We start from the raw sequence: 27,796 nt of genomic DNA, 5'->3' as shown, positions 1-27,796 counted from the left end.
CATGTCAGCAAAAAGTCTCGGCGTGTCACCTCTGACAAGCGTGTCATAGGTTAGCCATCACTGGGGTAGTAACTGCCGCCACAAGCAAGCTACTCCCCTGCTTTTATGTGGATGCAGATCCTTTTTCCCACATTTCCTCTTGCCATTGAAGCATAGAGCAATGTTGGAGTCACATTAACTGTGTGTATGTTTATTGAGTAAGGGTAGTAGCCATCATTCCCGCAAGCAACCCCCATTGCCTCTTCTCTTCATTTCATTCACATCCTCAAGACTTTACTTCATTTCCCCCCTGCCATTGAAGCAGAGAGCTATGCTGGATATACGTGAAGTATCAGTCTTCCTCCCTTGCCGTTGAAGCAGAGAGCTAACTTGCAATGAAAGTGAAGTATCAGACTTTCTCCCCTGCCATCGAAGCAGAGCTGTGCTGGATATGCGTGAAGTATCAGTTTTTCTTCTCCCCTGCCGTTGAAGCAGAGAGCTATGCTGGATATGCGTGAAGTATCAGACTTTCTCCCTTGCCACTGAAGCAGAGAGCTATGCTGGATATGCATTGAAAGTGAAGTATCAGGCATATTTGGTTAGGAGTAGTAACTGCCGTAACCAACAAGCTACTCCGCACTTTTTTTGTGACTGGAAATCCTTTATTTTTTTTCCCACATTACCTCTTGCTGTTGAAGCTTAGAGCAATGTTGGAGTCGCATTAACCGTGTGTATGTTTATTGAATAAGGGTATTATCTTCAGGTAGTAGCCGTCATTCCTGCAAGCCACCCCTTCTTCATACACATCTCTAGACTTTATAGATCCACAGTGTTTATCCTACGCCCCTTTGAAGTCCTTCACAGTTCTTGTCTTCACCACTTCCTCCGGAAGGGCATTCCAGGCATCCACCACCCTCTCCGTGAAGAAATACTTCCTGACATTGGTTCTGAGTCTTCCTCCTTGGAGCTTCAAATCCTGACCCCTGGTTCTGCTGATTTTTTTCCGACGGAAAAGGTTTGTCGTTATCTTTGGGTCATTAAAACCTTTCAAGTATCTGAAAGTTTGAATCATATCACCCCTGTTCCTCCTTTCCTCCAGGGCGTGCATATTTAGACTCTTCAATCTCTCCTCATAAGTCATTTGATGAAGACCCTCCACCTTTTTGGTTGCTCTTCTCTGGACCGCCTCCATCTTGTCTCTGTCTCTTTGGAGATACGGTCTCCAGAACTGAACACAGTACTCTAGGTGAGGCCTCACCAAGGACCTGTACAAGGGGATAATCCCTTCCCTTTTCTTACTTGATATTCCTCTCTCTATGCAGCCCAGCATTCTTCTGGCTTTTGCTATCGCCTTGTCGCATTGTTTCGCAGACTTCATATCATTAGACACTATCACCCCATGGTCTCTCTCCTGCTCTGTGCACATCAGCCCTTCACCCCCCATCGAATAAAGTTCTTTTGGATTTCCACTCCCCATATGCATCACTCTGCACTTCTTGGCATTGAATCTCAGCTGCCATATCTTCGACCACTCTTCCAGCGTCCTTAAATCTCGTCTCATTCTCTCCACTCCTTCCGGCGTGTCCACTCTGTTGCAGATCTTAGTGTCTTCCACAAACAGACAAACCTTGCCTTCTATCTCGTCCGCTATATCGCTCACAAAGATATTGAAAAGGACCGGTCCCAACACCGATCCCTGCGGTACACCGCTTAAAACCGCTCTCTCTTCAGAGAGAGTTCCTTTTACCATCACACATTGTCTTCTGTCCATCAATCAGTTTGCAATCCAGGCCACCACCTTGGCACTCACTCCTAAGCTTCTCATTTTATTCACCAGCCTCCTGTGTGGGACCGTATCAAAAGCTTTGCTGAAATCCAAATAGATGACATCAAGTGCTCTTCCTTAATCCAATGCCCTAGTCACCCAGTCAAAAAAGACAATCAGATTTGTCTGACAGGATCTTCCCCTGGTGAATCCATGCTGCCTTGGGTCCAACAATCCTCCTGCCTGTAGATAGTTCACTATTCTCTCTTTCAGCAGCGATTCCATCACTTTTCCCACCACCGAGGTGAGGCTAACTGGCCTGTAGTTTCCAGCCTCCTCTCTGCTCCTACTCTTGTGAAGCGGGACCACCACCGCTCTTCTCCAATCACTCGGCACCACTCCCGTTTCCAGCGATCTGTTGAACAGGTCACGCAGTGGAGCCGCCAGTGCATCTCTGAGCTCCCTCAGTATCCTGGGATGAACTTCATCAGGCCCCATGGCTTTGTCCACTTTCAGTTTTCCCAGCTCTTCCCATACATTCTCTACTGTAAACAGAGTTACATCTACTCCACTCCCCTCCAGCTTCTTGATAACTAGTGACAGTCCTTCTCCTGGGTCCTCTTTAGTGAACACCGAACTGAAGTATTTGTTTAGTATTTCTGCCATTTCTTCGTCTCTCTCTACACATTCATCCTTTTCACCTTTCAATTTCACTATACCACTTGGAACTAAAACATGGTGTCCCAGGTTCTGTGTGTAACTGGAAACCAATTACTATAGTCCTGCTCTAGGTCTGTGCATTTTGAATTATTTGCACCCAGAAACCTCTCCCCTGCCCTGCTGAGTCCCAACACTGGGAGGTCTCCTGATGCAGAAGGTGCTGAGTGTTTCTGCTTTGTGTTTCAGATCCCAGTAACCTTTGAGGACATCGCTGTCTATTTCACCCAGGAGGAATGGGAGGGTTTAGAAGAACGGCAGAAGGAGCTTTACAAGGATGTGATGAAGGAGAATTATCAGACCCTCAGATTGCTGGGTAAGGAGGGATATTTAATAAGAAATTCTTATTTTTGGGAGGAGAGAACAGAATATTATTTCATTAGTGAGTGAAGTCAGGTCTTCTGCTCCCTTAGTGGATGATGCATCAAGCCAAGGTAGTGCTCCAACACACATTAAAGAGCGTATATCAAACATTATCTGTAATTTTATGCATGGCCCCGCCCTGGAACCCTCCCCGTGACAATGACCTGATTTGCATGCAATTTGCAAGCACAAATAATGGAAATGCATGTAAAGCAGGACATTACTAGTCAATTTCATGTTAATAGTTTAACACGGCTGACCAAGAAAGAGTAATTGTAGTGAGGAAAGGATGGGGATAAATGAGGGAGGGGAGGTGGGAGAGGAGTGTAACAGGATAGAAAGAGAAAGTATTTCTTAGTAATTGTAGTGATGAGCGGGATGGAGATAAATGAGGGAGGAGAGGTGGGAGAGCAGTGTAACAGGCTAGAAAGGGAAATATTTCTTAGTAATTGTAGTGAGGAAGAGGAGGGGATGGGGATAAATGAGGGAGGGGAGGTGGGAGAGCAGTGTAACAGGATAGAAAGGGAAAGTATTTCTTAGTAATTGTAGTGAGGAAGAGGAGGAGGGATGGGGATAAATGAGGGAGGGGAGGTGGGAGAGCAGTGTAACAGGATAGAAAGGGAAAGTATTTCTTAGTAATTGTAGTGAGGAAGAGGAGGGGGATGGGGATAAATGAGGGAGGGGAGGTGGGAGAGCAGTGTAACAGGATAGAAAGGGAAAGTATTTCTTAGTAATTGTAGTGAGGAAGAGGAGGGGGATGGGGATAAATGAGGGAGGGGAGGTGGGAGAGCAGTGTAACAGGATAGAAAGGGAAAGTATTTCTTAGTAATTGTAGTGAGGAAGAGGAGGGGGATGGGGATAAATGAGGGAGGGGAGGTGGGAGAGCAGTGTAACAGGATAGAAAGGGAAAGTATTTCTTAGTAATTGTAGTGAGGAAGAGGAGAGGGATGGGGATAAATGAGGGAGGGGAGGTGGGAGAGCAGTGTAACAGGATAGAAAGGGAAAATATTTCTTAGTAATTGTAGTGAGGAAGAGGAGGGGGATGGGGATAAATGAGGGAGGGGAGGTGGGAGAGCAGTGTAACAGGATAGAAAGGGAAAGTATTTCTTAGTAATTGTAGTGAGGAAGAGGAGGTGGATGGGGATAAATGAGGGAGGGGAGGTGGGAGAGCAGTGTAACAGGATAGAAAGGGAAAGTATTTCTTAGTAATTGTAGTGAGGAAGAGGAGGGGATGGGGATAAATGAGGGAGGGGAGGTGGGAGAGGAGTGTAACAGGATAGAAAGGGAAAGTATTTCTTAGTAATTGTAGTGAGGAAGAGGAGGGGGATGGGGATAAATGAGGGAGGGGAGGTGGGAGAGGAGTGTAACAGGATAGAAAGGGAAAGTATTTCTTAGTAATTGTAGTGAGGAAGAGGAGGGGGATGGGGATAAATGAGGGAGGGGAGGTGGGAGAGCAGTGTAACAGGATAGAAAGGGAAAGTATTTCTTAGTAATTGTAGTGAGGAAGAGGAGGGGATGGGATAAATGAGGGAGGGAGGTGGGAGAGGAGTGTAACAGGATAGAAAGGGAAAGTATTTCTTAGTAATTGTAGTGAGGGAGAGGAGGGGATGGGCATAAATGAGGGAGAGGAGGTGGGAGAGGAGGGTAACAGGATAGAAAGGGAAAGTATTTCTTAGTAATTGTAGTGAGGGAGGAGGGGATGGGATAAATGAGGGAGGGGAGGTGGGAGAGGAGTGTAACAGGATAGAAAGGGAAAGTATGTATTAGTAATTGTAGAGAGGAAGAGGAGGGGATGGGGATAAATGAGGTGGGAGAGGAGTGTAACAGGATAGAAAGGGAAAATATTTCTTAGTAATTGTAGTGAGGGAGGAGGGGATGGGGATAAATGAGGGAGGGGAGGTGGGTGAGGAGTGTAACAGGATAGGAAGGGAAAGTGAGGAAGAGGAAATGAAGAGATGAGTTTGTGATGCAGATGGTGGAAGGAGAGACAGACAGACTCCTGGCTTTGGGAGAAGGATCTGAGTCATGGATTTTATCTTTAAAGTCCGTAGTAAACCTGACCTGCAGAGGGCTCAGACCTGTATCTGTCCTGGAGGAGATTGGACCCTCTGTGGGCCGTGATCCCTTTCATTAGACTGGGATAAGGATCATCCTCAGATGACGTTGGTGCTTGAGCCTTTGAGGCCCCACAGTCCCCTCCTTCAGATGGGAGCAGAGTGAATCCTGACCCCAGCAGGATTGCTTTGAGGCTGGAAGGCTGGAAGGCTGTAATCTGCAGTCAGGGCACGCTTGGTTCATGTATGTACATGGTGTTGTATTCATACATGTTCAGAGGGGGATATGGCGGAATTACGGTTTTTCGTCTTTTTTGGAGATTGTGAGGGGTAAATGTTCTTGTAATAGTTACACAGCAGCTTTCTGGCAGTTTAGGACTCTTGGTCTTCCTGTGGCCTCCCCCTCCACACTCCCTATCGTGTCACCCCTGACCCTGCCTGACTCTGGTCTCCCTCACCTGCCCCTCCCAGGCCTTCACTGTCCTCTCAGTAAAGAAAGATTTCCTCTGAGCCTCCCTCCTTTCACCTTCTCTACCTGTGGCTTTTTTGTATAGAAAATGCCCCATTCATGTAACTGGTGAGCCCACCAGGTTTTTGAATGTCTCTTCTAAATCCCTCGTTCCCTTCAGTACAAGCATTTTCCAGAAAATAACCAATGATATTATTCTGAGTGACTGTGAGAAAGCTAATGCAGTGCTCTTACCCCAGGAACAGGCTCCCCGACCACCACTCCTGAGATTATATCCCACATTGAACGAGGGGAAGAGCCGTACGTCAGGGATGAGCCGGGATCAGAGGAAGGAGGAAGTGGGAGAAGCAGCTGCTCAGGTGAGTGCGGGAATAAGAGGGAGCGGGGTCAAACTGCTGAGCTGGAGAGTGGAAGTGCAGAGACCCCTTCACAAGCTCCTCTGCAGATCTCTGTGATCACTCACAGGGTCTCTGTGACAGGCAGTGCTTGTGTCTGGGAGAGTTTCGCAGTGGTTCGCATGTAAGAATAGCTTATGCATGTGTATTTAGCGTGTACGTTCCTGTGATATATTTTATGAAGCTTGGGAGTGCGCATGTCCTTGCTGTGTTGCATATAAATATGAACCGAGAAGAAGCGGGGCGTTGGGAGCTGGGTTCAGAAACGCGCACTCAGTGTACGGGCGTTCATTACCAAACTTGTCTGTGCATTTTACAGCTGCTACGTGACTCTCAGAGCTGAAATCACACTTCCTTTTCAGCTGCTAGATTGGTCCATTACTGTAGTTATTCCCTTCTCCACAGCTGGACAGAGACACAGGTCGCTCCTCTTCCATGACCTCACTCTAGGCCATAATGGGGATGTGGTTCTGGTCCAATAGGAGAAGCCTCTGTCTCCATGCAGCGGGAGACACAGGAAGAGAACGAGGCTCCCAGGGTCAGGGTGCAGCTCTGGCCCTGGGAGCCCTTTGGCTCTCGTGACAACAATCTCTAGAGGTTGATTTTCCCCGGGAGAGCAGCCTTCCAGGTCCTACCCTGGTTGAGCTCCTGGAAGTCGCTCCCGGTACCTTTAGGGGCCTGGGGAACCTCCATATATTGCTGCTTGGCCCAGCACCCTTAGGAGTCTCTGCAGCCTATAAAGCAGGGTGGTGGTCACAGTATCCTTTGGGGTCTGCAGAATCTCTGTCGAGAGGTTCCCACATGCTCAGGAGCCTGCCAGTCCCTAGCAAAAAAAAAGAGGGAGAACAGACTGGAGAGGGCTTGCAAGACTCTCTCTCTCTCTATCCCTATCCCGGCTCCTCCCTTTCCCTCTCTTCCACAGCTGATGGAGCAGGAGACGTAAGTAGAAGCTGGGCCCGCTATCAGCAGGCAGTGGCTCTCTGGAGGGGATGAGTAGCAGCTCTGCCATTTTGCTGGTTGAAATATGTCTATGGTTGAGAGAGAAATCAGGAGCTGAGCGGCCTCACTTACCCTGGGAGAAGGGGAGGTTAACCCCCTGCAGTTGGGCTGTTGGCCTGGTTGTTTCTGTAGCGTATTTGTAAGGCTGGTATAACTTTGCTACTTCTACGTGCACTTATGATACCTTTGTGTGATTTACCAAGTTCAGGTGGAGCAAGACCCGTAAGAACAAGTGCAGACATTACCCAGTGTGGGTTTCCAGTCCGCGCACTGGATGCATGCACATTGTGTAATTGGAGCTCAGCAGAATAATCCAGTCTCAGCTGGCTTAGAGCTTATAAGTCTTTCATTATCAGCAACCCCGCTATTGGCGTTACGGTGCTGCAGAGGTAAAAAAAACAGCTGGATGCTGGGAAGGACTGAGGGTGCCCTGAGAGTGGCCATGTGATCGCCTCCTGTTACCTATGTGCACTAGCACAGAGCTTGTAGCTTAATGGGTTAAAACTTTTAGTCCTGGGGGAATTCTGCGTTACTGTGGAGTGCAGAATTTGTACAGAAATCCCCCCCCCCCCCCGCGAGAATTGCCATTTTCTTTGCAAAATTTGGCAGAGGAGACTCTAGCATGCCGCGAATGGAGAGAAGGCCCCAGTGCGATAGAGTGGAAGGGGTTGAGCCTAGAGGTGGAGGGGAGAGATACTGGCAGGTGGAGGAGCTGGGGCCTGAGAGGGCAAACATGAAGGCCCCCGGTGAGAGTGAATGTGTGAGAGGAGAGGGAAAGGGGTGAGCGAGGAGAGGGGAGTGTGAGAGAGGGGAGGGTATGAGGGAGAGCAGGGGGTGAGCAGGAGGGGATGAGAGAGCAGGGGGGGGGGGAATGCTTGAGTGTGGGTGCCAGAGAGAGGGAGCCTATATGAGGAGCTGGTGAAGGAGTGTGTATGTGTGTGAGAGATTGGGAGCTCGTGTGTATGTGAGGGTGCTAGCCTGTGTGAAGGGATTGTGTACGTGTGAGTCAGAGCCTGTGTGAAGGGATTGTGTACGTGTGAGTCAGAGCCTGTGTGAAGGGGTGCATGAGAGAGAGACATAGGTAGCCTGTGTGAGAGAGACAGGGAGCTTGTGTGTATGAAAAAGGGATTGTGTGTATGTGAGGGTGCTAGCCTGTGTGAAGGGATTGTGTATGTGTGAGACAGAGCCTGTGTGAAGGGCTGCGTGAGACAGAGACATAGGTAGCCTGTGTGAGGATGTCTGTGTGAGAGAGACAGGGAGCTTGTGTGGGTGTGTATGCAAGAGAGAGGGCCCTGTATGAGGGGACCTGTGTGTGTGCGAGAGAGTGAGGGAGCCTGTATGAGGGGGTGTGTATATGTATTAGAGAGAGGGAGCATGTGTGTGAGAGAAGGAGAGACAGAGGGAGACTGTGTGAGGGGCAGTACTGAGAATGGGGTCAAACTCTGGGACTGGCGATAGAGTGGAAGGGGTTGAGCCTAGAGGTGGAGGGGAGAGATACTGGCATGTGGAGGAGTTGGGGCCTGAGAGGGCAAAGTGGCCAGGGGAGAAGGGAGAGCGGGTGGAAGGGACACTCTTACAGTGAATTTCTAGGGAAATTCTGCTCAAAATATTTAAAATTCTGCATCTCTAAGTAATGCATTTTAAATTAATACAGAAAAAAGTTAATCATTTAAAGACTGTCATGTAAATTGTGTTATTTTGACCCAATATAAAGTTTGCAGAATTTTAAGTTTTTGTGCGCAAAATTTTTAATTTTTTTGTGCAGAATTCCCCCAGGAGTAAACTTTGGTGTAATGAACAGAGCAAACAGCAAGAAATGTGTTACAAAAAAAAAATGGGGGTAGAGCAGTAGTTAAGAACATAAGAACATGCCATACTGGGTCAGACCAAGGGTCCATCAAGCCCAGCATCCTGTTTCCAACAGTGGCCAATCCAGGCCATAAGAACCTGGCAAGTACCCAAAAACTAAGTCTATTCCATGTAACCATTGCTAATGGCAGTGGCTATTCTCTAAGTGAACTTAATAGCAGGTAATGGACTTCTCCTCCAAGAACTTATCCAATCCCTTTTTAAACCCAACTACACTAACTGCACTAACCACATCCTCTGGCAACAAATTCCAGTTTAATTGTGCGTTGAGTGAAAAAGAACTTTCTCTGATTAGTTTTAAATGTGCCCCATGCTAACTATTAGCCCAATCTGTTAGCCAGTATTTTCTCCAGTTGTTTAAGAGCTGTTTTTGTTTTATTTTAAATTTTATTAAACTTTTCAATCACATACAGTAATGCATATGAATCAAAATCTAAGAACATCAGGAAATCATCATATCACGCTTAACAATACTCCTTTCTCTTGACTAAGCCATCATTACTTTGGAGCTGCTACTTCAACAAACCAGGAAATTCTATGTGTTTATAACAACCCTAGACCCGAACCGTTACCCCTCAGAATACACATTAATCCCTTCAATCAACGAGGAGGTGATTTATCACTTATAAAGGTTTCCAAGTGCATTAGTTCAGCAAAAATAAACTGGTTACCTTAATAGGTTACGATACCTAAGAACAATAACCTAGGTTTCAACTGTAAAAATAATTTTCTCTTCATTTGCATCTCCTTAGATATATCCGGAAACATAAGCGTCCTTAAACTTAAAATACTGTTTAAGAAAGGTCTCTCGCTATCCAGCAAAAAAGTAACCATCAAAGAATATCTAGAATCATTCGCATCACTTGGATGCTTGAAGAAATAGTAAGCGCTGAAGCCAACACTTCACATTTAAAATGTAGCCAAAGATTCCCTTTAATTGCTGCTGATAATGTGCACTGTCACTTTGCAGCTGCCCCTTTTGTTGGTTATCAATGTGAGTTTCCAACAAGTTCAGCCTCACGTCTAAATCAGAGAAGTTTTTAGAGGCATCGGCTGGATAATTCCATAGCTGAGGAACTGCCGGTGTTGAATTTTTATTTACACGAGTATCCATTCTCCATATATCTCTTAGGGCAATATCTCCAGATTCATCCGGAACATCAGTTCTCCTCCCTGGGCCAAGCAGAGGGAGCGGGCCCTGGACGGGGAAACCCAGCTGAAGATCCGCCATTAACCAGCAGAGAATTCCTCTGATGAAGGACCTTGCAAAGCTTTTACCTTCTGTAGTGATTGTGGATTAGGAGGGGGGCGATGAAGGAGATGTCCAGTTCGTTACTCAGAGGAGTCTGTAGTGAGGAACCTGGACGATTAATAAAAAGATCCATTGGTCCTCTTGTTGTTGTAGACGTCTGTGGGGAGGGAACGACTTTCCCTTTTCTTTTTCTGCCCATTCTCATGAAGGGAGTTCGATCAATAAAACTGGTAAAGCCTGCACCACTCGCTCTGTTTGCATGGGCTATTTGACCGAGGCATCAAACCCTTGGTTCCAGGAGGCCTAGATGGGGAGGATGGACTGGAGACGCTGGGTGTACTGCACCAGGATATTGCCCCTCTCTCTGGCACGTTCCTGGAAATGACCAAACTGATGAGGCCCTCCAGAGTGGCTGGAAGGTCCCGAGTGGCGAGCTCATCCTTCATGGACTTGGAAGGGCCTTGCCAAAAGATTGGTGTTAAACTTGTCTCCCTCCATTGGAGTACCGAAGCTAAGATTCGAAAGCAAACCAGGTACTCTTCCACCGGACTGGAGCCTTGTCGGATCTGCAGAAGGGCGGTAGCTGCGGATGTGGTGCGGCCGGGCTCACCAAAGATGAGATGGTTCAGGTTGGAGAGAAGGGGGTCATCCTTCTCCCAGAGAGGAGAGAGCCAGGCCAGCGCTGACCCTCCCAGCTGCGACAAGATATATGTCACTTTTTGCTTTGTCAGAAGGGAAGAGGTCATCCTGCAGGTCAAAGTGCATCCGACAGAGATTAAGGAAGCCCTTGTGCTCAGAGGGCTTCCCGTGAAAATGAGGTGGAGGTAGTAACAGTGGTATCAGTATGAGTCCTGGAGGCAAGGCCGGTTGTGGAACTGGTAGTGGGAGCTGGTAGTGTGTCAAGATGATACACCAGTCTGGCTAGAGCCCCAGTGACTTGATCTAGGATGTTCTGCTGCTGTTGAATCCATTAGGCCATACTGGGAATGACCTGCAGGGTGGTCAGAACCGCAGAGTCCATGGCCTCAGCAACCTGTAACGCTGACTGGAAAAGTGGACCTTAGTGCTGTGGTGCGATCGGTGCCACCTAGTGGGCAAGCCCACTAGACTCACTCCAAAAGCTGGCGGAGAGGCTGTTGGGTTCTGGCAGCCAGCAGGTCTTAGGTGGGTCTCTAGGGCTATTCAGAAGGAAGAAAGTCTGAGTCCAGGCAAAGGTTGGGGCAGGCAGCTGACAGCAGAGACGAGAAGCAGGCCAGAGGTCGGGTCAGGGATCCTAGCCAGGGTCAGAACCAGGGAGATAAGTAACTAGACAAGACAAACTGGATGAACGGGACCACAAGAGAAGATTAGGATATGAACAGAACAAGGACAAGGCACAGATGAGGCAAAGTGCAAGGCAAGGGAGAGACACAGAAAACAAGAACCAGGGCAGGAAACTAGCAGCACGCAATGGGACTCAAGGACTCCAGGAAACCTGCCGCCGAGGCAAGGAACGAGAGTCTGAAGGGCCCTTAAGGAGGACTAGGGCCGATGATGTCATCAGTGAGCGCCGTGGGCTTTTCCCGCCACAGGCCCTTTAATAGAGCAGCTGTCAGGCACATGCTATTGCTGATTTTGTAGTGGACAAGCCCACTAGACTCACTCTGAAAGCTGGCGGAGAGGCTGTTGGGTTCTGGCAGCCAGCAGGTCTTAGGTGGGTCTCTAGGGCTATTCAGAAGGAAGAAAGTCTGAGTCCAGGCAAAGGTTGGGGCAGGCAGCTGACAGCAGAGACGAGAAGCAGGCCAGAGGTCGGGTCAGGGATCCTAGCCAGGGTCAGAACCAGGGAGACAAGTAACTAGACAAGACAAACTGGATGAACGGGACCACAAGACAAGATTAGGACATGAACAGAACAAGGACAAGGCACAGATGAGGCAAAGTGCAAGGCAAGGGAGAGACACAGAAAACAAGAACCAGGGCAGGAAACTAGCAGCACGCAACGGGACTCAAGGACCAGGGCAGGAAACCTGCCGCCGAGGCAAGGAACGAGAGTCTGAAGGGCCCTTAAGGAGGACTAGGGCTGATGATGTCATCAGTGGGCGCCATGGGCTTTTCCCGCCACAGGCCCTTTAATAGAGCAGCTGTCGGGCGCACGCTATTGCTGATTTTGTTCCCATTCATTGTCAAGTATGGCTCTCCAAAAGACTATGGATGCACTCAGGAATCCTTTCTCCTTCTACTCCCCTAACTTTGGAATTCATGGAAGGAAACTCTGGTGGGAAAGAGAATGTTTCTTTAGTTCGCCTTTGCAATACAATAAAGACTTTCCCCCCCAGTTTAGAATCTCCAAACTTTCAAAGATGGGAAGACTTGGGAATATTGTGTTGGGTCATCTTTGGAGGAAAAACAAAACTGCTGAGCTTTGATGAACTCTACAGGAAATATCATCACACGAGTCGGGATATTTATATTATTACAGGAGATCTGGCTAGGAATAAATCATTGACAGTCTATTGTCCTGCTTCAAGGAAGATTAAGATATTGATATCAGAATTATAGGTTGGATTGACTGCTGATCTACCCACCCAGCCACACTGATTGATCTCTTGGGAGTCAGAGTTGGGGTCATCTTAAGATGAAACATTGTGCGACCAATGCTTTTTGTTGGTAGGGGAGAAGCTTTCTCTCCACTTTACTAGTGGAAAATGGGTACAAGGTGCTATATAGATGGCACCTAACTCCTGAGAGACTCCACAAAAATGTATCCAGGCATCAAATCAAATAATTGGCCATGATGTGGGGTGGGGGTGGGGCACCCAGTTCCGTGTTTGTCCTATCACAAGTACAGTGGCCTTATTTCTGTAAGAGGGCCTTTTTGGCTTTTCTAGAGACAAGAGGAGGTTTTGGAGACGTGGTCTCACCCTACCGGTGTCAATAGTTATCCCACCCCGGGGGGGGGGGGTTACTGGGGCCATTTACGATTGGATGAGGGGGGGTTGTTTCACTGGGTGAGGGGATTGGGGTGAGGTTCTGTCTTGTGCTAAGTTACTGTGAGGGGGGTGGTATGAAGAGGGGCTAAAATGGCGCGCTCAGCTCGAGGGTCCTAGTGTACTGTTTTAGATCTGCTACGTTTATGCTTGCTTGAATTGTGTTTGTCCCCAGAGATGTTCCTTGTATTGCCTAACTTGGAATACCTTCTTATTCCACATTAATGTGGGTTGTACTGAAAGTAACATGCGCTTTCTGATAAAATGTATATCGATCGATGTTTGAGGGTATCCTCGCCCATGGAAAGGAAACATTTCTTCCAGCTGACAAATAAAAATAACGCTTTTTCAGGAAATGCACCTCAGTACTGCTGAACATGAGAAACTTAAAATGGGGGTGGGTGGGACAAATATTTTACTCTTCCAGCTCTTCTGAAAGTGTCCTTATCCATAAGAATCTTCCATTAAAGGTGCATCGTTCACAAACTGATTCGAGGGGCGGTTTGTCCTCTTGGATTGTGCATGGTTTGGTGTCAGCTTCACTTAGTCAATTTATGTGCTTCAAATGTCGACCAACAGTTGGCCGACATTTTGTTTTACTTTTTATTTATGAATTTTATATTAACAAAGCAGAACAACAAACTTTGTCATGGTATCGGAGAGGATAAGAATACAAAGCAATCTCTGCTGGAGGCCTGGGACGCAGGCTTGGATCTCTCCTCGGATGCTGAAGATTGGAAAAGAGTCTGGAAAACAGTGCCTGGTATTTCTAGTTGTTGTACGAGGGCGGAAGCTTTTGCACAGAACATCTCGCACCCCTGTGTTTTATGATAAAACTGTTTCCTAATGCAGATACCTCGCGCGGCTCACAGGGCTCCTATCTACAGATGTGGTGGTTTCAAATATCCGTAGTCACCCAATTTAATTTCACCTTCATTGGGCCTGCTGGGTGCGTGGTAGGGTTTCTTGGTCCCGGTTGAACATTGACCTTTGGCTGCTCAGCTTGTGCCGGTCGCTAGCTTCAGTATTGCCGCTCGCTGGAAGTTTAATCCCAGCCTGGGCCACTGGAGGGCCCAAGTACTGTAAATACCAACAAAATATCTTATGGGCTGGAATATACCCCGCTCACTCCCACTCTTCTGTCAGATTGTACCTCGGAGACAGGCACTGTGAACTCTGTAAGGAAAGGTGAGATAGGGGAGATATGATAGAGACATTCGGAGGTCCTTATCCAGCTAACTTTGGAGGCATATTCAACAGTTAGCCGGCTAAATGTAGGCCAGCTCTATGACTCGACTTAACTGGCTAACTCCACTCCTCCCAGTTACACCCCTAAACAGCGCCAAACTTATCTGGCTAAATTCTAGCCTCCTAACTTATTAGCTGACTAGAATGTAGCTGGGTAAAGGCTGAATATGGCCGGGTAAGCTATTTAGACAGATTACTATTACGTTATCTGTCTAAATGGCTTTTGAATATGGACCTCCATTAACGGCTATTAATCAGGTTTACTTAGGGAATAGCCGCTGCTATTAATTGCATCAGTAGCAAGGGATCTTCTTAGTGTTTGGGTAATTGCCAGGTTCTTGTGACCTGGTTTGGCCTCTGTTGGAAACAGGATGCTGGGCTTGATGGACCCTTGGGCTGACCCAGCATGGCAATTTCTTATGTTCTTAAGTCTTTTTCCGCCATCACGTTTCTCTGTCTATTGGCCACATGGTAAGTTTGTACTGGGACCCTGATCCCAGGTGTATGCCAGAAAAATGTGCTATAAAAAGAAGTTTTATAGCACAGGCCTATCTAGAATAGATTCCCTTTCCACCCCATCCCTGCACCGCCCCATAGATTCCCTTTCCACCCACTCCACCCTTTCCACCCCTTCCACTCCATCCATTCCCTCTCCACCCCACCGCCCCTATAGATTCCCTTTCCACCCCATCCCTGCACTGCCTCTTGGTGCACGCAACTCCTTATATTAAGGAATTAATTAATTATACTGTTAACTTATGCTTGTTACTGTTACGTTAATCTTTCCTTCCACGCTGCTCCTTGTTATCCCCTTTCCCAGTTCACTCTCCCTGTTATCATGTAATTTCAATCCTTCTGTTCAAATGTAAACCGGTATGATGTCCCCACTAATACCGGTATATAAAAGGTTCTAAAAAAAAAAAGTTTGGTTTTGTTACAGGATGGCAGTCTGTGGTCATTGTCTGCAAAATCATTGCGTCTTCTGAACGGTCCAACTTGCAACAGTGGGAACGTCTTTTAGGAAGTTTTGAAGCTGAAGAGGGCATCATTTGACAGGTTAATTGGACCGTTATGATGGAGTCTCTGCAGCATTATGGGTCGGAGAGCCATGTTCTTAAAGCTTTACTCACTCCTTATTCATCCGCCACAGCGTCAGTTCTTATTAATGCAATCTTGTCAGAAGAGATCTCCTTTCTGTGAGGTACCGGACAAGGATGTCCCCTTTCTCCGTTGCTATTTCTTGTATCCTTCGATCCCTTTTTGTGTGTTATACGTAATCATGGTGAGATTCGGGTATTCCTTCAGGTCTGGGAAGAAAGCATGAATGCCCCAATACTTTATGATGAAACTGTGGACTTGGGCTCGTCTAGGACTTCCTAAGTTTATTTATTTATTTGTTTATTTAAATTCTTTGAATATACCGATGCTCAAGACCAGGTCTTATCGTACCGGTTTACAGTAAACTAGGGGGAACCAGTTAACAGAGCAAATAAAAACAAAAGTTACATTATAACAGGGAATGTAGAACTAGGCTGTTAGAGAAAAAAATAAGTTAAACAAATTCTAACAAATTCTAAAAGTTAAGTTAAACAAATTCTAACGGGAGAGGAGGGCAAAAGGAGGAGAGGGTGCTTACAGGATAAGAATTATGTACAAATTTACCTATTGTATATGAAATTAAGCAAATTTACAGATTTATCTAGTGTATATGAAAGTAAGCAAGTTATAAGATAGTGCAATTAGTCAGGCAACAGTTCCTTTGAGTTGCGGAAATGGACGCATCCGTGAGGGAAGAGACTGTGTGGGTGACCCTGAGGCTTTTTTAGGGGTAAGCTTGGGCGAATAGCCAAGTTTTTAATTTTTTTCTGAATGTGATATGGCAATGTTCCTGGCGGAGATCTGGCGGGAGGGAGTTCCAGTGAAGCGGTCCAGCAGTTGATAGTGCCCGTTTTTCAATAGAGTTGTGAAAAATGGATTTTTTGGGGGGGAACTTGGAGGGAATCTCTATATGCAGATCTGGTGGGTCTTGCAGAGGAGTGTGGTTTGAGGGGTATGGTGAGTTGGAGCGAGGATTCTTGAAATAAGGTTTTGTGTATAATAGTAAGTGTCTTGAAGAGAATTCTGTGGCAAATGGGTAGCCAGTGAAGTATTTTTAGAATCTGGGTGATGTGGTCCATGCGGCGGGAGTTTGTGAGGATTCTGGCTGCAGCGTTTTGCAGCATTTGAAGATGTTTGGTAGAAGAGGCCGGGAGACCAAGTAACAGTGCATTACAATAGTCTATCTTTGAGAATAGTATGGCTTGAAGGACCGAACGGTAGTCATGAAAGTGAAGGAGAGGTCTAAGTTGTTTTAATACCTGTAGTTTGTAAAAGCCTTCTTTGGTGGTGTTGTTGATGAATTTTTTAAAATTTATTCTGGAGCCTAGGAAGGCTCCAAGGTCTCTCCCTTGATTTACTAGAGGTATGTTAGTATTGATGTTAGTATGTTGTTATCATTAGGGGAAATGATTAGCAGTTCGGTCTTGGACGTATTGAGAACGAGGCAGAGACTTGTGAGAAGGAGGTTGATGGCGTGGAGGCAGCTATTCCAGTAGTTTAGCGTGTCGGAGACGGGTTCCTTGATGGGGATTAGGATCTGCACGTCGTCCGCATAGATGAAGTATGTGAGGTTGAGGTTATCGAGGAGTTGGCATAGGGGGAGAAGATATATGTTGAATAGGGTCGGCGAGAGCGAGAAACCCTGGGGAACTCCTTGTTTGGCAGCTACAGGGTGAGACTCCTTGTTAGTTATTTTTACTTTGTAGTATCTGTCGCTTAGAAAGGATTTTAGCCAGAGGAGAGCAGCACCTGAGATACCTATTTCCATGAGACGGTCGATGAGGATTGTGTGGTTCACTGTGTCGAACGCTGCCGAGATGTCTAGCAGAGCTAGAAGGTATGATTGACCTTTGTCTAGACCCAACAGGATGTTGTCAGTTAATGAGAGTAGGAGAGTTTCTGTATTTCTGCGTTTCCTGAAACCGAATTGCGATGGGTATAGGATGTCGTGGGATTCGAGGTAGTCTGTGAGTCTAGTATTGACCAGTTTTTTCCATTAGCTTGGCTATGAAAGGTAAGTTAGCGATAGGGCGAAAATTTGTGGGATTAGATGGGTCCAGGTTGGGTTTTTTTAGTAAAGGTTTCAGCGAGGCTGTTTTCAAGGCGTCTGGGACTGTTCCGTTTGTGAGTGAACAGTTTATAATGTCGGCCAAAGGTTTGGAGATGATGTTAGGAATTGTAAGAAGGAGTTTGGTCGGAATTTGGTCTATTGGGTGCGATGAGGGCTTCATTTTCTTGATGATGTCTGTAACTTGGCAGCCGTCCTGCTATTAATCAGTTTGACTTAGGGAATAGCCACTGCTTATTACCGGCATTAGAGGCATGGGATTTATTTATTATTTAGGTCTTACCGGGTACTTGTAACATGGATTGGCCACTGTTGTAATCAGGATGCTGGGCTTGATGGGCCCTCAGTCTGACCCAGTATGGCAGATTCTGATATTCTTCTACTGTTTATCCTCCACTGCTGCTATCTCTGTTATTCCCTTGAGGCTCCTGGGAGTTAGGTTGAGATTTCAGTCTTGGGACGGGGCTCATTCACAGTCCTCATCCTCGCCTTGATAACTTTTACTCCAATGCACTGCATCGCTTCTCCTCAGACGAGACATCCCAGTGGCAAGATACGTGACAGAATCTCCTGGAATAAGTCTCCCCTCGTTCTTTTACAAACAAGAACACGTTTATCTCTCCTGTTCTCTGCAATATGAAGGCTCGTGGTCTGGGTCCACAGATCCCCTTTGTCTTTTCCCTGCGTGATTTGGGCTTACAGAGTCCTTTACAGTCTTTTCCTTTTACTTGCTGCCCTCTGCTCTTCTGTAGGGCCTCTCTTTTGGGTACTGAGACGTCATCATTCAAATCCTTCTCCTCTCCTGCTCTCATTGGGTTCAGAGTTTCTCCGCATGGGGGGGTGCGTGAGTGCTCGCTCTGTTTACAAGCTCTGAAGGGTTCAGCCCAGCTCTGTCTGATCTTTTCCTTCCTCGGGGAACCCATGACGACCTTCATTTCCCTGCACTTCACCAGCGTCAGGGCAGAGATTGAGCTGAGAGATAATGTCCAGTCCCTGCTTACAGCGGCTTCTACTTCCTGTTACCCCTGCCCTGGGACTCTGCAGGGGCCAGGGATCAGCTCTCTCCTGTTTATATGGAACAGGCTTTATTTATAGAGAAATAGAAATCCTGGTACAATATCTCTTTATGTATTTTAGGTTTAGATTTATTTTCATTGGTAGCTCAAGGGGTTACATTCAGGAACAGTTGGTATTTCCCTGTCCTCGGGGGACTTATGGTCTAAGGGGCCTTTTTACGAAAAGTTTTCTCCCATTTTGTGTCCTCATGAAAAATGCTTAGGCAGTTTCTAGTGATTAATGTCACTGATTTACTTAAAATTGAAATAATAATAAAAAAAAATCCATCTGATGTAGTCTTCTGGCATCAGTTTCTTACAAAGAGCATCACTCCTGTTCTTAAGGATCGTTTTAATTTTAAATGGCTTTTTCTGAAATTCTTGTATATCTTAACAATTAAAATGACATCATAGAAACATAGAAAGTGACGGCAGAAAAGGACCCTAGGGCCCATCCAGTCTGCCCAGCAAGCTCCCATGCTATCAGTTACTCAGACTGCCAAGGTCAGGGCTCTTGTTGGTTACTGTTTGAGACCAATTTACCTCCCCCCCGCCCGTTGAATCAGAGAGGAATGTTCAGTGTTGGAGCTGCATCAGAAAGTGTAGCACCAGGCTTTTGCTTAAGGGCATCACGCAAGTTACCCCCATGCTCCTGTGTTTTCCCAGACCCTACAGTTCATGTCTTTGTTGGTTGCTGTCTGAATCCAATTCCTCCTTTCCTCTTTCCCCACTGCCGTTGAAGCAGCGAGCAGTGATGGAGTTGCATCACATTTTGAAGTCTTATTTGCCAAGGGTAGTATCCGCCACACCAGCAAGATACCCCCTTCCCTGTACGTACCAGGATCAGTCCAGACTGCTGGGTTATGCCTCCCCTCCAGCAGATGGAGTCAGAGAGAAAACTGAAGACACCCCCTAGATATACTGGTGTGCCACCTGCCATCCTTCAGTATTTCCTCTGACTCCAGCAGATTGAGAGGCATAACCTGCGGTCCTGTCTGTTCTGACTAAAACAATCTTTCAGGTGTTCTTTATGATTTTTATAACTGTGCTGGCTAGATCAACTGGTTTTATTCTCTTCCTTGCTTAGTGTAAAAAAAAAAAAAAAAAGTTGCTATTTTTGTAGCAGTTGTTTGTTGGTTTTGCTAGCGCAGCGTACAGGCAGGCACTGAGAGCTTGGCTCTCATTGTTTTACCCGGATTAGTGTCCCTTTTGGTCTTGGGGGAAAGTTTACCTGTGGGCCGGTCACCCTCCCCCCCCCCCAGAAGTACAGTGATTCCAGACTTTGATCTGAAGAGGGCTTTACTTGAAAAAAAAAAAAAAGAAAGAAAGAGAGTGAGTGAATAAAAAGTGGATGCAGGACACATAAGCCCTGTTGGTAGCAGGGAGTGATCCATTTCCAGCCCTAGCCTGCCGCGCTGGTAATTATCCTGACCAGGGACTCCGGAGGGGGTGGAGGTTTTCACCCGGCGTTAGAGGCGCTTGCACAGGGCTCCTATTTTTGGCGCGCTTTTCTTCTGCCTCCTCGATGCCGCGTTCTTCGGCCTGCACGGCCTGCGGTAGGGCAGGGGCGCGACTCTCCCGGGAGGGTCTCTGCTCCCGCTGCATTCCCGGGGGCGAGGGACCCTCCCGGGGGCCGAGCGCAGCCTGCAGCAGCGCGGATCCGTCCTCCTCGGCGCGGCTGAGGAGGCTGTCGGCGCCGCGATCGTCGGCCCTGCCTCCCAGTGAGGGGGAGCTGGCGGCCATCTTGTCCACGAGGCAGCATGTTGATTCTGCGTCTGAGGAGGAGGATTTTCCTCCGCTTTCACTGCCGGCTTTGAGTCCTCATAGTGGCTCCGAATTTGATGCCCCAAGAGCCCCCCCCCCCTCCTGTGCGTCCCGTGGGGGGATCAATTAAAAGGAAGGTACCTTTCTCCTTCAAGTTTGTGCTGTTGATGCACCAGGCTTTTTTGGAGGCAGAAGCAGGCTGGGAGCCAGACGAACCCCCCCCCTCTAAAAGTGCCTAAGGTGTCCTCGGTGCAGGACAAATCGGGAGACCAGGAAAAGGCTGAAGCTCCGGGCAAATCAGGAGCTTGTTCCCTTGGGGGTGCCGACGATCCGGGGTTCCCGGATCTCACTCAGGGCTCACCGGATGGGGCAGGGGCCGACATCTCCGACGCTCAGGGGTCTCTCGAAGGGGACGACCCCCTGGTTTTACGCCTGTTTGGCAGGGACGAGCTGAACTACTTGATTCTTCATGTTTTGAAGGAGCTGGAGATCCCGGCGCCGCAGCAGGACACGGATACTTCCACTGGGGACGTAGCTATGGCGGGTCTGAGAGCCCCCCCCCCCGCAAACCTTTTCCTTGCACTGTAAGGTATTACAGATCGTATCTAAGGAATGGGAGGTTCCAGAGGCATCCCTGCGCGTTAGCAGGGCAATGAATAAATTATATCCTCTGCCCTCGCATTCGTTAGAGATTTTTAAGGTCCCTTCGGTGGACTCGGCAGTCGCTGCGGTGGTTAAGCACACTACCATTCCCGTCACGGGAGGGGTAGCCTTGAAAGATCTCCAGGACCGGAAGTTAGAGGTCCTATTAAAGCGCATTTTTGAGATAGCGGCTTTAGGAGTCCGGGCTGCGGCTTGTAGCAGTATGGTCCAGAGGGCCACACTGCGCTGGGTGCAACAATTACTAACCACCCAAGAACTCCCGCCGGAAGAGGCGGAGCAGGCCAATTGTGTGGAAGCGGCGGTTGCTTATACAGCGGATGCCCTGTATGATTTGCTAAGGACCTCGGCCCGCACTATGTCCTCGGCTGTTGCGGCCAGACGACTATTGTGGCTCCGTCGTTGGTCGGCAGATGCCTCTTCTAAGTCGCGACTAGCTTCTTTTCCCTTTAAGGGGAAGTTGTTTGGTGAGGAGTTGGATCAACTCATCAAAGACTTGGGAGACAATAAGGTGTATAAGTTGCCGGAGGACAAGCCCTGACAATTGCGGTCTTTCGGAAACACGCGGTCCCGATTTCGAGGGCAACGCCGGTTTCGCACGGGAAGGGGTGGATCTTTTCCCCAAAGGCAGCAGGGCCCCAGGTCTCAGTCTTGGACTCCTTCCTTTCGAGGTAGACGACCACAACGAATGGGTTCCTCGCAGGGTTTGGCCACAGGCAAACCTGTGCAATGAAGGCGCGTGGGTCCATTCCTCCTTCCCACGCATCGGAGGCCGGATATCCCAGTTTTGGGAGGAATGGGTCAAGATCACTTCAGACCAGTGGGTCCTCGACGTGGTGCGTCACGGTTACGAGTTGGATTTTGCTCGGCCCCTCCGGGATCTTTTTATATCTCCTTGCGGTCCTCCGGAAAAGCAACTGGTAATAGCCCAAACCGTGGCCCGGTTACGATCCCTGGGGGCAGTGGTGCCCGTTCCGCCGGACGAGACCAGAACAGGTCGGTATTCCATTTACTTCCTGGTTCCAAAGAAGGAAGGTACGTTCCGGCCAATTTTGGATTTGAAGAGAGTAAACAGGGCCTTGCGCGTTCCCCGTTTTCGCATGGAAACTCTTCGATCTGTTATTGCGGCCGTCCACAGGGGAGAATTTTTGGCTTCTTTGGATCTGGCCAAGGCGTATCTTCACATTGGGATCAGGGAGCACCACCAGAGGTACCTGAGGTTCATGGTGCTCGGGGAACACTTTCAGTTTTGCGCTCTCCCGTTCGGGTTAGCCACAGCTCCGAGAGTGTTTACCAAGGTTTTCGTCGTAGTCTCAGCCTTCCTGCGCCGTCAGGGAGTATTGGTGCATCCCTACCTCGACGATTGGCTTATCCGGGCGAAGTCGGAGGACTCGTGCAAGCGAGCAGTCCAGGTGGTGGTTCAGCAACTGCAGTCGCTAGGTTGGGTAGTCAACTTTGCAAAGAGCCAGCTGGTTCCGAGTCAGTGTTTGGAATTTTTGGGAGCACGTTTCGATACCTTGGTGGGCAAGGTATACCTGACTCAGCAGAGACTGGAGAACCTGATGCTTCAGGTACAGAACCTACTGGATCTCCCCTTCCCTATGGCATGGGGTTATTTGCAGGTCATTGGACATATGGTTTCTACTCTGGAAATGGTGCCGTGGGCTTTTGCGCATATGCGTCCTTTGCAAACTCGCTGGGACCAGAAAACCGGGGATTACGGTGCCCAGTTGCCGCTGATGGAACCGGCTCGGTCCAGTCTAGCTTGGTGGTTGATCCCGGACCACCTCTTGCAGGGGGTAGATCTCGATCCTCCTCAGTGGGTGGTAGTGACGATGGATGCCAATCTAACGGGCTGGGGAGCGGTCTGTCAATCAAGAGCGGTACAGGGAACGTGGTCCCCTTGCCAGGCCTCTTGGTCCATCAACCGTCTGGAGACCAGAGCGGTACGTCTAGCCTTGCGCCACCTTCTGCCCCTGGTACACGATCGGGCGGTTCGAGTCCTCTCGGACAACGCAACCACGGTAGCATATATAAATCGCCAGGGCGGTACAAGAAGTCGACCGGTGGCGACCGAAGCAGCGTTGTTGATGACCTGGGCGGAGCGTTATCTGTCCCGCATCGCGGCCACCCACATTGCAGGCGTAGACAACGTTCAGGCGGATTATCTCAGTCGACAACACTTGGACCCTGGAGAGTGGGAGCTCTCATCCGAGGCAATGAGTCTCATCACCCTACGATGGGGGATTCCGCACCTAGACCTGATGGCGACTTGGCACAAGGCAAAGGCGGCGCGTTTCTTCAGCTGAAGGCGAGAGCACGGGTCGGAAGGAGTGGATGCACTCGTGCTTCCATGGCCTCGTCACGTCCTCCTCTATGTATTTCCTCCATGGCCTCTGATCGGCAAGGTGTTAAGACGCATAGAATCGCATCGTGGTCGGGTGATTTTAGTGGCCTCGGAGTGGCCAAGAAGACCATGGTTCGCGGATCTGGTTCATCTTGCGATGGACGAGCCTTTACGTCTCAGTCATCTTCCGAACCTCCTTCGGCAAGGGCCGGTATTTTTAGATCTGGCGGATCGCTTTTGTCTGGCGGCTAGGCTTATGAAAGGAGACAATTAAGGAAAAAGGGTTATTCTGAGCCTGTCATTTCCACACTGCTTCGGGCACGGAGGCCCTCTACTACGCTTACTTATGCGATAAGTATGAGAGAAAAAAATGTGTGAAGCTTGCTGGGCAGACTGGATGGGCCATTTAGTCTTCTTCTGCCGTCATTTCTATGTTTCTATGTTTCTAGAGTGTGGAAGGTGTTTGACTCCTGGTGCGGTGTCTCGAAGATTGCACCACGCCGGGCTTCTATAGCTCAAATCCTTACGTTTTTGCAGGACGGCTTGAAGAAGGGTTTGGCTTACAGTTCTCTGAGGGTTCAGGTAGCAGCTCTGGGGTGTTTGAGAGGAAAGGTTGAAGGGTCCTCTCTCGCCTGTCACCCAGACGTAGCACGCTTTTTACGTGGTGTTCGGAACTTGCGTCCTCCGCTGCGGCCTCCTTGCCCGTCTTGGAATTTGAACTTGGTTCTCAAAGACCTCAATGCGGCCCCCTTTGAGCCTCTCAGGCGGGCCTCCTTAAAGGATTTAACTCTCAAGACGGTGTTTCTCGTGGCGATCGCGTCCGCTCGTAGGGTCTCTGAGTTGCAAACTCTTTCATGTAGAGAACCGTTCTTGCGTATTTCGGACTCAGGTGTGTCGTTGCACCTTCTTCTTACCTAAGGTGGTATCGGCCGTTCATGTAAATCAGACGGTGGAATTGCCTTCCTTCTCGGCGACAGAACTACAGTCTTCTCAAGGGTCAGATTTGAGACGTTTGGATGTTCGTCGAGTGCTCATGCGATATTTAGAAGTTACCAATGATTTTCGACGGTCTGATCATCTGTTTGTCTTGTGGCATGGCCCCAGGAAGGGGCTTCAGGCGTCCAAAGTAACTATTGCCCGTTGGTTGAAGGGCTCGATCGCTGCCACGTACATTGGTGGCGGTAAGGCTGTTCCTGAGGGGCTCAAGGCCCATTCTCTCCGTTCTCAAGCGACTTCGTGGGCAGAAAGTCACCTGGTTTCGAGCCAAGAGATTTGCAGGGCGGCCACTTGGAAGTCGTTGCCTACTTTCGCTCGACATTATCGGGTTGATGTTCGAGGGCTGTCACCTACTTCCTCTGGAAGCAGCGTACTTCGAGCAGGACTCTCGGGGTCCCACCCCATTTAAGTCAGCTCGGGTACATCCCAGCAGTCTGGACTGATCCTGGTACGTACAGGGAAAGGAAAATTAGGTTCTTACCTGATAATTTTCGTTCCTGTAGTACCAAGGATCAGTCCAGACGCCCGCCCAGTAATGGTGTTTCAGGAGAGTCCGCTCGTAACAGTATCTTTTCCACTCTTTCAGGTATCGATAACTTGATACGGTTCATTTCGTTGCCTTTTGGCTTTGTTTGCTTGGTTGGCTCAGTAGTGTTTGAGCGATGTTAATGCTTACTTTTGCAGAGTTTTACTACTTGATCTAGCCAGTGGCCATAGTTAATTTTTGGCTATTTCTGGCGGAAGGATGATCCATTTCTTCTGCTTTGATATCACATATTACTGAAGGATGGCAGGTGGCACACCAGTATATCTAGGGGGTGCTTTCAGTTTTCTCTCTGACTCCATCTGCTGGAGGGGAGGCATAACCCAGCAGTCTGGACTGATCCTTGGTACTACAGGAACGAAAATTATCAGGTAAGAACCTAATTTCCTATGCCTTACTTCATTCCCCTCCCCCTTGCCTTTAGGGATCAAGAGCTAAGACTTCACTTGCTTTCTTCTTCAATGACGCAATCTGTGCATGAAGACCTCCATTAACATCTTGAACTGAGTTTATACACCTGACTGTGCTGAGCTGTTCAGTCCTCTTCATCCTCCTCTGAGACCCAGCGAGGTGCTCTAGTTCATCCCAGAAAGCTGCAGAAAGGAGGTGATGCAGCTGCCTTACACCCCTGTTCCCTCTGAGATGTTAATGCTAGAAAAACCCTGCCCATTGTCACTGTGAGTCTCCCTTAAATCAAGTAATGTCTGTCCTTTGTTTTCTTATCCAGAAATTGATGAGTCCAAGAGAACACACCAGGGGAGACATCCTGAGGATCCCACCAAACATCCGGAAATGATTAAAACGGCATCAGAGAAAGATGTAGAGGATACCTGCCCATGCTGTTACTGGGGGAAAAACTACTGGAATCAGTGCAACCCAGAGGAAAGGCTGAGAAACCCGACTGGAGACTCCACTGAGAATGTGACGCCCTGTGAGGAAAGCACACAACATCGGAGAGAACAGACTGGGATGAGACCTTTTTCATTCAGTGAAAGTGTAGATAAACTAATATTAAAAGTTCACCAGAAGATTCATGCAAGTGATAAAACATTTCCATGTACTGAATGTAATAAAAGTTTTATTTATCATTCACAATTGACAATGCACCAACAAATACACGCAGGAAAAAAGCAATTTACATATACCGACTATGATAACAGCTTTAGCTGGAACTCAAAAATGAAAAAGCGCAAGGGAGACAAATCATTTGCATGTACAGTGTATAATAAAATATTTGGGCTGAAATCTCATCTGAAAAAGTATGAAAGGTTTGACAATGGAGATAAACCGTACACAGGTGGTGACTGTGATAAATATTTCAGTTCAAAACCTTGTTTGAAAATGCATGAAAGGTTCCACACGGAAGAGAAAGTATTTATAAGCACTGAGTGTGATAAAAGCTTAACTTTGAAAGCTGAACTGAAACTTCACGAAAGGATCCACATGAAAGAGAAACGATTTACATGTGCTGAGTGTGATAAACACTTCAGTTCAAAACCCTGTCTGAAAGTGCATGAAAGGATCCACACAGGAGAGAAACCATTTAAATGCATGGAGTGTGATAAAAGCTTCAGTTCAAAATCCCAATTGAAAAGGCATGAGAGGATCCATACAGGGGAGAAACCATTTACATGCACAGAATGCGATAAATGCTTTAGTTTGAAACATGGACTGATAAGGCACAAAATGATTCACACAGTAGAGAAACCATTTACATGCCCTGGATGTAATAAATGTTTTAGTTCAAAACCGCAACTGAGAAGGCATGAAATGACCCATTTGGGACAGAAACCATTTACATGCAGTACATGTGATAAAAGCTTTAGTTCAAAACATGGCCTGAGAAAGCACAAAAGGATCCACATGGTTGAGAAACCATTTGCATGCACTGAGTGTGAAAAAAGCTTTAGTTCGAAACCTGATTTGAGAAGGCATGAAATGATCCACACAGGAGAGAAACCATTTATGTGCACAGAATGTATTAAAAGGTTCAGGTGTAAATCAGACCTGAAAAGGCATGAAAAGAGCCACATGGGAGAGAAACCATTTACATGCATTGTGTGTGATAAAAGCTTCAGTTGTAAATCAGAACTGAAAAGACATGAAAGGATCCACACAGGAAAGAAACCATTTACATGCACAGAGTGTGATAAAAGCTTTAGTGTGAAATCCCAATTGAAAAGGCATGAACGGATCCACACAGGAGAGAAGCCATTCGCATGCACTGAGTGTGATAAAATGTTCAGGTGGAAATCAGATCTGAAAAACCATGAAAGAAGAATCCACACAGGAGAGAGACCATTTAAATGCACTGAATGTGATCAAAATTTCTGTATGAAATTGGAACTGAAAAGGCACGAATGGATCCATAGAGGAGAGAAACCCTTTAAATGCATGAGGTGTGATAAAAGCTTCAATTGTAAATCAAGCCTGAAAAGCCATGAAAGGATCCACACAGGAGAGAAACCATTTACGTGCACCAAATGTGATAAAAGCTTTAGATGGAAATCGGATCTGAAAAGCCATGAAATGATCCATACAGGAGAGAAATGCTTTTACATGCACCGAATGTAATAAATGCTTCAGTGGGAACTCAAACCTGAATAAGCATGAAATGATTCTCACTGAAGAGAATCAGGTGGAGTAAGTATCTCTCACCAAGTCTTGCTGAGTACCTTCACATGGTGATCCTGTTGCATAATACCTAAACTCAATCTGAGCTAGGTGACTACTACTATTGAAGTGTGACAAGAAGCAAAAAGATAAAATTTATACTAGCTGCAGGCCACCCACCCTTAGTCTAAGCCCTGGTGGTAGTGATAGTGCTGAATCTAAAGGTGACGATAAAAACCCCAGTGTTGAGGTAGGCCATGTTGATGCTGTTCATGAATCCACTACAGCAGCAGATAAACCACGGAAGTCAATGAAAAAATGAAGCGGATTATCTACTACCAAAGGAACTCTGAAGCCAGAAAGGAGATAATGCACTGCTATTTCTTTTTTTTTTTTTTGTAATTAAAGATTTTTATTAAGCAAGCAGTGAATCCAACGTGATACAGAACAGAATAGGATATAAGAAACAGAAACAATATCATGATGATATAACAACTGTCACTGTGTTGATAGGCACGGGATGCCACAGCGATCGATACGAGTAATGAATGAGGATAGATTCACATTTTAAGATA

At 47.5% G+C, this 27,796-nt stretch overlaps 1 protein-coding gene across 2 annotated transcripts in view; it reads left to right on the top strand.

Moving 5' to 3' along the window:
- LOC115081512 (oocyte zinc finger protein XlCOF6-like) overlaps positions 1-27,744 on the top strand; it is a 36,153-nt gene extending 8,409 nt beyond the window's left edge. For both annotated transcript variants that reach the window (XM_029585965.1, XM_029585964.1), the window contains exons 2-4: positions 2,651-2,777; positions 5,587-5,706; positions 25,336-27,744. In XM_029585965.1, the coding sequence (XP_029441825.1) occupies positions 2,651-2,777; positions 5,587-5,706; positions 25,336-27,182 (2,094 nt within the window). In that variant the 3' untranslated portion in view covers positions 27,183-27,744. The remainder of the gene's footprint in view (positions 1-2,650; positions 2,778-5,586; positions 5,707-25,335) is intronic.
- The last annotated feature ends 52 nt before the right edge of the window (positions 27,745-27,796 follow it).

Source organism: Rhinatrema bivittatum, unplaced genomic scaffold, assembly GCF_901001135.1.
Source record: "Rhinatrema bivittatum unplaced genomic scaffold, aRhiBiv1.1, whole genome shotgun sequence".
Taxonomy (NCBI): Eukaryota; Metazoa; Chordata; class Amphibia; order Gymnophiona; family Rhinatrematidae; genus Rhinatrema; species Rhinatrema bivittatum.
Note: the sequence above shows the minus strand (reverse complement) of the source record. Positions and strands in the feature narration are given on the sequence as shown.